The sequence below is a fragment of the Spodoptera frugiperda genome, chromosome 16, assembly GCF_023101765.2.
Source record: "Spodoptera frugiperda isolate SF20-4 chromosome 16, AGI-APGP_CSIRO_Sfru_2.0, whole genome shotgun sequence".
NCBI classification, from domain to species: Eukaryota; Metazoa; Arthropoda; class Insecta; order Lepidoptera; family Noctuidae; genus Spodoptera; species Spodoptera frugiperda.
The window spans coordinates 8,358,318-8,370,997 of NC_064227.1; the positions used below are offsets into that span (position 1 = coordinate 8,358,318).

The 12,680-nt window shown below is 36.8% G+C and overlaps 1 protein-coding gene across 1 annotated transcript; it reads right to left on the bottom strand.

Annotated features, from left to right (window-relative positions):
• Positions 1–2,428: 2,428 nt before the first annotated feature.
• Positions 2,429–12,576, bottom strand: LOC118280681 (serine protease snake-like). The gene is made up of 10 exons (XM_050699395.1): positions 12,417–12,576; positions 8,076–8,158; positions 7,446–7,561; positions 6,830–6,897; positions 6,354–6,526; positions 5,782–5,894; positions 5,540–5,692; positions 5,073–5,199; positions 4,740–4,871; positions 2,429–4,276 (listed from the first exon to the last, which is right to left on the bottom strand). Exons 1-10 carry the CDS (start codon positions 12,493–12,495, stop codon positions 4,058–4,060), a joined length of 1,263 nt encoding a protein of 420 aa, XP_050555352.1. The 5' UTR covers positions 12,496–12,576; the 3' UTR covers positions 2,429–4,057.
• Between the last annotated feature and the right edge of the window lie 104 nt (positions 12,577–12,680).

Below are 12,680 nucleotides of genomic sequence, written 5' to 3' on the forward strand. Positions count from 1 at the left end.
TCTTTGGTGATACACGATTGGTAATTAATAAATATTTAGTTAGGTTTCTTGTATGAGGTGAATGATCTTTGATTTTATGAGGATAAAATGAGTAAGTTTCTAATTTAGGAAGAAGCTTGACTTTAACAATCAACTGTAATCAAAGCCACAAATAACTATACATACTTATTCATATTTCAAGACAGGATAACATTCTATATCCCGGAAAAAACTAGTCACCAACAATTTAAATATGTTACAAAAGCTTCCAAGAAAACAATAATTAAGTTGGTATTAACATGACTACCTCGATACTTTTGCCCTATGAAAGGATTTCTGGAAACTCATTGTGAGCGAGGTCATGACCAAAAGACATTGATGCAGGCACCACATGATACCAACCAATCAGTCCTGCGCTTAAAAAAAATATGCCTACGAATGAACATGTGGATGGTTCGTCTAAGGAACATGAAATTGAATAACAAGTATTCCAAAATATTGTGATTGAATACAATCTGAACATGAATAGCAAGATGTTGAAAGCAAATGCAATTACTGAAATGTGTAAGGAACTGACTGACGATTAAGATATTATAACGATTTACTTACTAGATCAATCTAGTTTATTTAATTTTTTTATCGAGACTGGTTTTATAACTTCAAAATGCATGTGTTAGTGTGTAGTCGTAGCTCCGGTTTAGCCGAAGAGTGTGCGATGCGCATCTAACAATGTAGTTACTCGATGGTTATGTGAAAAATCGGTAATGCATGTGTTGGTTTGTAGTCGTAGCTCCGGTGTAGCCGAAGAGTGCGCGATGCGCATCCAACAATGTAGTTACTCGATGGTTATGTGAAAAATCGGTAATGCATGTGTTGGTTTGTAGTCGTAGCTCCGGTGTAGCCGAAGAGTGCGCGATGCGCATCCAACAATGTAGTTACTCGATGGTTATGTGAAGAATCGGTAATGCATGTGTTGGTTTGTAGTCGTAGCTCCGGTGTAGCCGAAGAGTGCGCGATGCGCATCCAACAATGTAGTTACTCGATGGTTATGTGAAAAATCGGTAATGCATGTGTTGGTTTGTAGTCGTAGCTCCGGTGTAGCCGAAGAGTGCGCGATGCGCATCCAACAATGTAGTTACTCGATGGTTATGTGAAAAATCGGTAATGCATGTGTTGGTTTGTAGTCGTAGCTCCGGTGTAGCCGAAGAGTGCGCGATGCGCATCCAACAATGTAGTTACTCGATGATTAAGTTGTGACTGGCTGTAATGCATGTGTCAGTATGTAGTCGTAGCTCCGGTTTAGCCGAAGAGTGCGCGATGCGCATTTGACAATGTAGTTACAGCTGGTTAAGTGATATCAACATACGGTCGACCCACTGGTCATGTGGTGCGACACAATTGAGGTTCTCAAACCAGGTCTCATTATCTTTTGTCATTTCTTACAGTAAAATTGTTGAGAATAAAATAAAATCCAAATTAGAGCAGTTTCTGCTTAACAAAATAATAATGTCAAGTATGAATTCAAAATCTTGCTGTTTCAGTCAGGTATGACCGAGACAAAAGTCTACTGTGGTGAATGTTTCCACTTGCAGATTGAACACCACGCGAGGACGCGTGATAACGTCAGGATGGCCGTGTCGGAGAACAGTTCGTGAACACACTTAAGACGACCGCTGCCAGCCCCTTTTCCATGAATCACTTCAAAATCAATTGGTTTAGTTTTAAGTTCTCACCAAATTGTAAAGATAGTGTGATCGACACATGTTAAGTACGTAAGACAAAAAAACAGTTAAGGGCTGCGACCCTGCAAAGAGTGTGGTTTTTTTAGGGACGCTATAGGACCCAGCCGATACGAGGAAGGGTCAGACACACATTCCTTCATGGGACACGGTTGCGCGATCACGCTCATCTCTTAAGACAATTCTAATTGTAAACTAGTGTGGTATTAACAACTTTTGTAAAAGCTTACATTACGTTATTGACTGTTATCATTGCGAATACAATATTGTAATAAACATGGACAAACATTGTAGTTCTCATTACTACCGATTATTACCGCGACGACACCCCGACTCCGACATCGTTGTTGAAACCAGTTCGTCTTCTCATCATAGTATGATGTCATCAGCACGATAAAGTGGTTATTGTCTATATAGCAACTTGTAAAACAGGTACAATCAAAATTGATTGAATCTAGGTAAATAATTGCAATAAGAATAGTGTTGGTGCATTTTTTTACAATGAGGCAATAAAATTTATTATCATACCTATCCAATTTGCATATAGTGTTGTCATAAAATAAAAGGACCTAACACACTACCTTGCGATACGCCACTGTGGATTACATATTTTATTTCAAATACAGAGTGTCTTTAGGATGTAAATCATGGAAATAACATTCATTAAGAAAATATGATGCAGGATGAGTCATAGAAATAAAATACACTCATAATTGTAAAATTGGCAATCATATGATTTATTTCATACTTATTCTAGATCTCTGTAATTGTACTTTATCAATTACTAGCTTTTGCCCGCGACTTCGTTCGCGTGGAATAGTGACTTCCGGCAAATTTTTGGTTTTAACCACATAGTTCCCGATCTCGCGGGATCTCTTCAAAAATGAGATGTGGAAGATATTCCAGGGAACTCTTCAAAAATCAACATAATGAGCTCTGCGTTTAAATTTAATAGATGTATACTCACTTAGGGCATTGAAAAAATAGTTTAAAAACGGACTTAAACTAACTTAAAACTAAAGAAAGCTACGAATTACGAATTTATAACAATTAAAAAAGAAACTATATTAAAACCTATCCTCTATGCTATAATAACCAAGCTTAAACTAAATAATTTAAAAGAAACGACTTAAATCTAATCTAATTAAAAAAAAAATTAGACTTACAATTTTATTAAAAAAACTAACTACAGTAACTACTAATAATCGATATCAAACTAAACCTACGTTAAATAGTTTAACCAAAAAACCAGGAAAACCCAACAAATAAACTTATTAATTGACAAATACAACGAAACCAATTTAGAATATACGAAACAGCAGGACCACTACAGACAAATAATCATACGACTGATAATACACTTTTTCTACGATAGTACCGAAGCGCTCGGCCGATACCCAACCAAATGAATGTAACGAAACCATAGCGCGATCTATTTCGATCCCAACGCCATCTATCGAGGATAAAGACAACTTGGATTATTTATTTATACTCCGTTCGGGCATTTTCTTTGTACTAAAAGTTTAATTATATTGATATAATTTTTTTCATACCTTTTTACTATTTATTTACTTTTTTTCGATGAATTAAAACAATAACATGAACCGAAGTCGTGTAACGATCGACATAGAATTATCTATACTCCGTTAGAGCATTTTCTTTGTACTAAATGTTTTATTATATTGATATTATTTTTTTCATACCTTTTTACTATTTATTTACTTTTTTTCGATAAATTAAAACAATAACATGAACCGAAGTCGTGTAACGATCGACATAGAATTATTTATAAATAATTTATTTCTTATTTTTATTTTTTGATTTTTGAAATAAAAATATATCTATGTCCTTTCTAAGGTTCTAAACTATATCTGTACCAAATTTCAACCAAATCCGTCAAATAGTTGCGGAGATTAATGGTATAAGCATAGAATGTTCGACGTGATTCTTTAATTTGACATAACTTTTTTATTTATGAACCGATTGACATGAAACAAACACTAAATGTAAATTTAAGCATCCCACAATATATTCGTGAAAACCGCATCCAACTCGGATCAGCCGTTTCTGAGATTAGCGCGCACAGACGAACAGACAAACAGACAAACAGACAAACAGACAAACAGACAAACAGACAAACAGACAAACAGACAAAAAAAAAGTTAATTACATTTTTGGGTTCGACATCGACATAACAATAACCCCTGCTATTTTTTTTATTTTTATTTTCAATGTACAGACAGCACTTTTCTACGATTTTATTATATGTATAGATTAGATACTTTACAATCATTGGGTAAATCGTTACTAAATAACTTCTTCTAAAAACGTAGAGAGCTTTATAACACCCATTTGTTTACCCATTGGTTTTCCTTCTGCCTACGTTTCTCCACTGCCTCAGGCCAGACGATGCCTTCGATCCAGGGTACGTAGTATGAGACCCTGGTGTACATGCCGGCCGAGCCGAGGATGCCGCAGTCCTTGCCGAATGACGTCACACCCATTATTGTGTGGAAGCATTTTTCACTGCCATATTGAAGAGGGCCTCCACTGTCACCCTGGTGATAAAGGTAATATAAGTAACGATATGATAATTATGATCTGTTTGCTGAAGTTCCGAATGTCGTAAGAGTGTGATAATGTCGCACAACTCGCATAAGTGTGAGCGAGAGATCTGATAAAATACTTACGACAGTTTGCATGTTTGTAAAGGTAAGCGTCTACGGCCAGCGGCCCGCATCGTACGCATTCCATATGACGTCATCAATACGCATCGCATGTAGGCATTGCTGATGACGCGGTCCGTACGATGCGAATCAGTGGACGCAGTTGTATGACTTTTTATATAAGTCAAACTAAAATCCGTTGCGTCCGATGCGTACGATGCGGGCCTGTGGACGCGTACCTTAATGGCCTATAGTATTGTTATTGAGCATGTATCTAAAAAACCTGATGATGTTTGATCATAAGTTTATCAACAAGACATTAAAAATAAAGAATAAATAATTTATCTTTACTCACTTCACAAGTATCTATGACTTCGTATCGGGACCCGAAACACATTTGTTTTGAGTCATCGTAGCCGTTAGCTAAATGTCGGTGTGGTCTGTACATTTTTGAACATTCATCTCTGTCGAATTCCTCCAGATTCACCTGAAAACGTAAATATAACCATTAACAGTCCATGAGAGTTCACTGCTGAACTACAGTCTCGTCCACCTCGATCACCTGATGGTAAGCTATCAGCGCCGCCCATAGACCGCGCCGCAACACCGTCGAGAGGAGTCACGGGTGCGTTGCCGGTCACATGTATAGAGAATATTCGTTTCTTTCTATGCTTTTGAAGACACTTACCACTTGTAGGGTGTCTGCCAAGGCCTGTCTGTGTCCTAGACGCCCCCAGCCAGATGCATCAGCAAATCTTATTTGAGTAGTTCCTGTATGCAGACAAGCTGGCAACAAGTCCTGCCCAAACGCTATCCTGAAATTATTGTTTTGATTGTTAATAGTATACCTCCTAACTAAATAAAATCTAACATACTGTGTAAATTTTAATGGATTAAGAAAAACCCGCTTGGCGCGGCTCCTTCTTCTGCGCGCAGGTTTTAAAGTAATTTAAAGAATGCCATGACGGTAGTTAAAGTTCATGTCATATAAACCTCCTTCACCTACAATGTCGGCTTGTCCATACAAGCCGGAGGTATAGGTATAGGCAAATAGAGGTGCAACTACAAAATACTTAAAATAAAAGGGCCTATGACGTCACCCTGTGGAACGCCAAGCTTATAACAACAATAAAGGCTAGTTTTTTTAAAACTTACTCGTTTACGGTCTCTAAGAGTGCTATGTCATTATACTTGGAAGGTGGTCTGTATTCAGGATGATTGATTATTCTCTTGATTTCGTATATTTTCCAGTTTTCTTTAGGATCCGTTCGTCTCAAAAGCCCAAGTGCGGCGTATCTAATGTCACCTCTGGAAATATTTCGAATATTGTTAGTATACAGTACCTAATTTGTTTAATACATACATCTATATACATAAAACAGAAAATATAAACTTACAGCAAACGAGTAGATGAGCAGTGTGCAGCAGTGAGGATGAATCTCTCGCTGATCACTGATCCTCCACACAGCCACTGCGCGGAATCTACGTCATCTCCATAACCCAGCAAGGCCTGAAAATCGGATACATTTTTTATAAATCTCCCAAACATTTACTTTGCGTAGCCATTTATATGACGTTGGTTTATATTAAAATTTGATTTGAGTAAAGTGCATTATGTTTTAGAATTTATTACTAATTTACTTGATTTGTAAGAGAACTAAAGAAGATTTAGTTTTTTTTTTTGTAAACGAGCAGACGTATCGCCTGATGGTAAGCAATTGCCGCCGCCCATGGACACTTGAAACACCAGAGGCGTTACAAGTGCGTTGTCGGCCTTTTGATTGTTAGGAATCTAAGGGCTGTTGGGGAATCGGGGATTGGGAAGATTGGGAAGGGGGGAATTGGTCCTACGGTAACCTCACTCACGACGCAAGCGTTGGTATAACTGCGGTCTAGCCGACCCCTTCGTGCCGAAGCATGGCTCTCTTACACTTAAAAGTGTACTGTTAGCATATTGTTTAAAACATACCACATGTGGAAACTCCCATCTTTTGGCATCTCGTCCTCCAACAGCGAATCCGACGGAACCCGTACTGATCGAATGGTTGTGACACTTGCGGTCATGGAGCCAAGTCTTGTCTATCGTGAAGTAGCCAGGGAAACGACAGCCGAACGGTAGCTTCTGGAAATTCTCCAAGCATTCTGGAAATTAAAATTAATTCATAGTTGAAATAACTAAAACCACGCTCCTAATCCGTGCAGCCTGGGATTGGAACTCTATCTTGCTGGGATTTTGTCAAGGTCAGAGTGAATAGATGCTTTTTATGTCTGTGTGCTCCTTCTTTCGCCACATCTTCGCTTTGCTGTTAGAGCAGTAAGCGGGTTTGTGGCCAAACGTAGACTTATCACCGTTAAAAAAAACTCTTTTGTCGTAACATTATAGGTCCTCTTCATCAAAGAAAATGGATGTAGGTAAAGTTATATTAGATGTATAATTAAACTTGCTTTCTAAGGCCACGGATCCTTTTTTGTTGACCATATATCCATGGGCACCAATGGCGATGTCACGGTATCTAGAAATAAGAATGACACATTTATTTATAAAGAAAACCACATAATTTATATTGTTTTATAATGTATCACCCGCCTTTTTGTTAGCCTTATCTAAAGTTCGATCTAATATATTTCCACTTCAGAATATCTTCACCCAACGGTCATCGGTTCTCCTACAAATGAGACCAGCCCACTGCCATTTTGGTAAACTAATCCTCAGTTGTGTGTATTGTATGTACCTAGTGAACTGTAGTGTTATTTACTAATAAGATTTCTTCGTGAGTCAGTCATACTGAGGCACCAACGGGCTGACTCCAGCAGAGTGATACATCGGTCTCTCGTAAATCTGACGTGAAACAACGCTTGCGTTGTGTTTCCTTGTGTGAGTGAGGTTACCCAATCCCCGATTTCCTAACAACCCTTAAATTCCTAACCCCCAAAAAGCTGACAACGCACTGATAATGCTTTTGGTGTTTCGGGGGTTCATAGGCGACGCCGATTGCTTACCATCAGGTAATCCGTCTGCTTGTTAACCGGCTTATATCATAAAAAAATTTAAGAAACTCACTTCTCCTGCCCCACATCGCAGTCGGTGCAGCAGACTACAGGCTCATTGTCCTTGTACGAACATATTTCTGGAAGTGGAGGGATTTTGTACTCCTCTAAATTAAAACCAGCGTTAGTCTGAAACATAAAGATAGGATTACCTACATCTTATGTTCTAAGAACCGAGATGAGACTAGACTTAAGACTTATGCAAACGAATATTCCGCAATTAACTACATAATTATAGGTTTTATTGTATTATTGTCTGTCAAGATTCAAAAGGCTTGTTCTTCATCAAAGTCAAAAGATTACAATGTATGCATAAACTGGAAATACATTAAAACATTACAAAACTTTTTAGCTTTTTAGGGTTCTCTAGTGCCTGATCCGGAGCTGCGGACTACCTAGCGGGTTTACCGGGGCTCCGGTTCGACAAGCAGGAGTAGGAACGGGGTGGTTTATAGTCAGTAAGAGTCTGACACTCCCACTCGCCTTGCCCAGGGCTAGAAAAGTCGTTGAACGATTTTCCCCATCAAAAAAAAAAATAACGAAAAAAAAGGGCTCTCTAGTATCTCATACAGACTGGTGATAATGATGATGTATAAATGAGGTCACTGGATTCGGTTGAAATATATTATTTTAATATACTTACATATAAATAGGTTAAGGCTGCTGAATTACATTTAAAGACGTTCACGCACTTTCCCTTTAATCCTGTGGTGATGCACGGGGCTCCTGAAACATTCATATAAGATAACTTATCACCTCACGGGAAGAGATGCAGACTATGAATAGTCACAGACAGACACGAAACACAATGATGCAGATACTGTTTTACGTCGGTTTTCTGTGCGGCCGTGGTATCACTCCGGTCGAGCCGACCCATTCGTGCCGAAGCATGGCTCTCCCACACATGAATGTGTTTATGTATTTAGAAAAACAAATATCAGGTAACCTACCTACATAATTTTTATGGGATATATCGTCGGCGTCGTCTGTATTGTATACACAGTATTTACAGTATACATTCACAACACCAGAGGAGTTACAAGGGCGTTCCCGGTATTTTGGGGATTATAGGGATTTGAGATTTGGAGATTTTGAACAAATGTGATACCATCATCGTTTAACATTACATAATTGTTCTTTTAAAAGTTATTTGAGTTTGCTGACCACTTTTCTAGATTTCATTTTATTTAGGTACTTAGAGTAAAGCGTAAAGGATAATTTTCATTCGTATCTAAGTATGACCTAACTGCCTAAGTGCATAGTTTCTTGTTTGCCATGAAAATGCAACCTTTTTGTAAGACAAGGCTTTTGTTTACATCAAGCCCTTGTCTCGGGTCAATCACAGACTATGTTAATTGATATTGATTTCGCAATAAAATCAAGATTTCAAAACAACAACGTTTTTAGAAAAATAATGTAGTAACTGGTTAATATTTCATCATCATCATACTGTATGAAGATCACTCATATGATTTAAATGAAACTACAAGTATGTAGTACTCGTCCACAGAAGTAAAATGTAACTAAATATTTCAACGAAAACAGAAACAACAAACGAAATAAATAGCGAAAGTAATAAAGTATTATCATATTTCTTGACCACAGTAGAGCTGTAATTTTCTAGGTTGTCTATAATGCCGTATTTGTAAAGAGTGGTCTAATTAGCTCAATGAGAATAATGCACTTTTTGACATACCTACTGGGCTTATTTCGCTCATTTTTCGCTTATTGTCAGCCAAGATGATAACAAATATATGATTTAAATTAAATCATAAGAGGTTTTCCCATACGGAATATTAGACACTGCTGAACATAGTGACTTCCAGATAGGCCAGTTGCAAGTGACCTGCATCTAGAGACTTCCTGCGACCCTTGACAGGTCGCCTGTCCAACTAGTAGTTGGAAATCTGGACTTCCTATGCGAAACATTTTAAATAATAGTATTAATTAAGTTTACACGGTTATTGTTACCGGAGAAGGGGTCTCTGGTTCGATTCCCGGATCGGGCAAAGTGTTACTGGGCTTATTTTTGGTTTCTTGAAAATATCTCAGTGGTGGCATGGATTCTGGAATTGTGTCCAGTATATGGCAATAGGCTCACCCCCTATTACATGGGACTTATTATAACACAAATGGTGAAAATTGCTTGTCCTCTGCCTACCCCTTGCGGCATAAAAAGGCGTAACGTTGTTTTTGTTGGTTATCGCTGTGTTTACCCTGGAAACAACGTTCACGGGTTCAATGCTTTTTCTGGTTTGGATGAAATATATTTGTAAATGCACTCACGAAATAATCCTAATGTGTAAAATCAAGTTCGTAAAACTTGAAGTCGTGTCAATGTTCTCCACTGCGATGTATGTATGTGTTGACTACAACGTTTGGGTTCTCAGAGGTCATTGCCAACCGCTTATGGTTTCAAAATGGTGACCTTTGCGAGGCAGACAAACTTAATGGACGTATCAGACGACTGATGAACGACGAGTTTTAAGTTTTTTGATTTACAAATGATAGACATGAGGACAGTACCTACAGACCACTACAGAATCTAATCATCAATCAAGGAAATAATTTTATTGTAACTATTTCATGAGACATACTAAATTAATTATTATGTTACGAACGTTTTGAAAAGTTTTGACGAGGAACTCGACTAGTTTCAAGCCCTGCTAGAGGCTACTGGTAGCAGCGCGACAATCGCCGCGTCGTGTGTCGCGGAATGCTGCTCATGAATATGAGCCTCTAGCATGGCTTGAAACTAGTCGAGTTCCTCGTCAAAACATTACGTGTAAGCCGATAACATAATAATTAATCTAGGAAATGCCGGCCTCATCTAGTTATTTAAGAGATTGACGTGTAAAAGTGTTATCTTGTAACCTATTTGCATAATTAAATAAATATCATTCAAACTAGCCTTCCACACACAGTACTTTTTCAAATTCTCCTCAAGATTTTACTCTATACAATATTGCAAACTGTATAAAAATGTGTTCAGTAGTTTTTTAGTTAAACGCAAATAGACAGACGAAAATTAGCTGTAATAGCTGTAATTACACAGATTAATTAAATTAATTAAACAGACTCAGAAATATAAATATCTAAGGATTTCTGAGTTCAATTCTGGCAAAATATTTTCGAAATTCTATACCGGATCTGAACCCAAACCATATAGAACCTGAAATGCCCGGTACCTATCATTTTAACAGTAAGACACTACTATTCTTTAGGTTAATCATTAAGCTGTGATAACTTCATAGATATTTTGTTAAGTTTTTATATAGCTGTAAGTCTTCCATATTGTAATAAATAAATAAATAAATAAATATACATACATATATTACATTACATAACTTTATGAACTGATACCAAACATACAATAAAATGTCCCCAAAGGTTTTCTTGAGGAAATGTCAATGTAGTGCCAATAATAATTTATTTACCGTATGTTTGCAACAAGCTAATATGTGAGCATAAAAATACACATCACACCTTAATACCTTAGCTTAATATATGGTCATTTTAAAACAAGTATATGATACCTGTTGCTTTATCCTTCATTTATTATTATTAGTATATCGTCACGCTTTTTATCTCCGAAGGGGTAGGCAGAGGTACACATATTGTCACGTAATGCCACTGTAATTTACTTTTCACAATTTATGTGGCAAGTCCCATGTATTAGGTGGTGAGCCTATTGCCATGGCACATTTCCAGACTCCGTGCTACTACTGAGAAATTTTCGAAAAACCGAAATAAGCCCAGCAATACTTCGCCCGACCCGGGAATCGAACCCGAGACCCCTTGCCCGGTAGTTGTACTTGTAACCACTCGGCCAACGAGGCAGATTTATCCTTCAATATCTATTTAAGTAAATAAGACAATTAGGTAGATAATTACATATCTACGTATATTATATACCTATTATATTACTGAGAGTTAGACTTAAAGCGGAACTAGGTAGTACTTATTTATTTGTGTTCTACACATAGGTACGTATGTACATAATTATGTAGTAAGTAATATACTAAATGATTATTTTAAATTAGCTGTCAGCCTACGGCTTCGTCCATAAGTAGACTTTTTTAAGGGGGAAAGTCATCCAATGACTTCTCCCGCCTTGGGCGAGGCGAGAGGGAGTGTTAGACTCTTACTGAATAAAAACCACCCCGTTCCTACTCCTACTTTTCGAGCCAGAGCCCCGGTATACCCGCTAAGTACTCCGCAGCTTCGGAGTCCATATGTAGACATAAGTACTTACATGTTTTAGTCATAAGATGTAGATAGTTTTAGTCCAAATTATTCTTTAAAAAATAAGGTTTCCAATGATGAAAGAATTTCCCAAATTGGTTCAGTAATTTTTGAGCTTATTTGATGCAAACAAACAAACAAAAACAAAATGTATCTGTTTTATAGACCAGGTTTTATATTTGAGAAAACGTGTTTATGTGTTTTTTTTTTAAATGTTTAATTTAATATTTTCCTCTTTGTAATCAGCAATTAACTCGATTGTTATAAAACTAAGGTGACCTTAAAAATTGTATAAGCAAGCATCTAGTCAGCAACTAGGTACTGTTTTGATTTCCTAACTTTTTTAGGTCATAAAACATAATTATGCATAACTAAGTACATAATAACTTATGAAAAACAAGAATCTAACAGAAAAACCATAAATGGAATGGAATACTTTATTACAATTTGTTAGCAAAATAATAATTTATTTATCGTTTTTTATAACATACATTTAGTTTATTTAAATACTAACTTCTGTCAGGGCTTTACTCGCATTCCCATGGTATAAAAAGCCTATGTATTATTCCAGACAATAATCTATCGCTCTACCAAATTTAATCCCGAACCAAATTTAATTCAGCCGTTTCGACGGGATTGAGTAACAAACATACACACAAACTGTAGCATTTAAAATATTTAGAGATAAATGTATCTCATTATTGTTTTATATAAATATATTATAATATGTATCACTAACCTTCATCAAGTCCAAGTTGACAGTTAACACAGAATATAACATTTAATACAAAAAATAAAACTATTTTTCCAATCGCCATCTTTACCGCGCGTTCGGCGGCCAGTGACGAACTCCGCTTAGTTCAAACTGACTTAAAAACATCGTCAGGTGAATATTTATTTACAAAACTAAAGACAATTTATTATTATAGTTATATAGGTATATAATATGTTTGTATGTTCGTTTAAAAAGTGTCAAGAAGTTCATTAGCCGCGGATTCATATA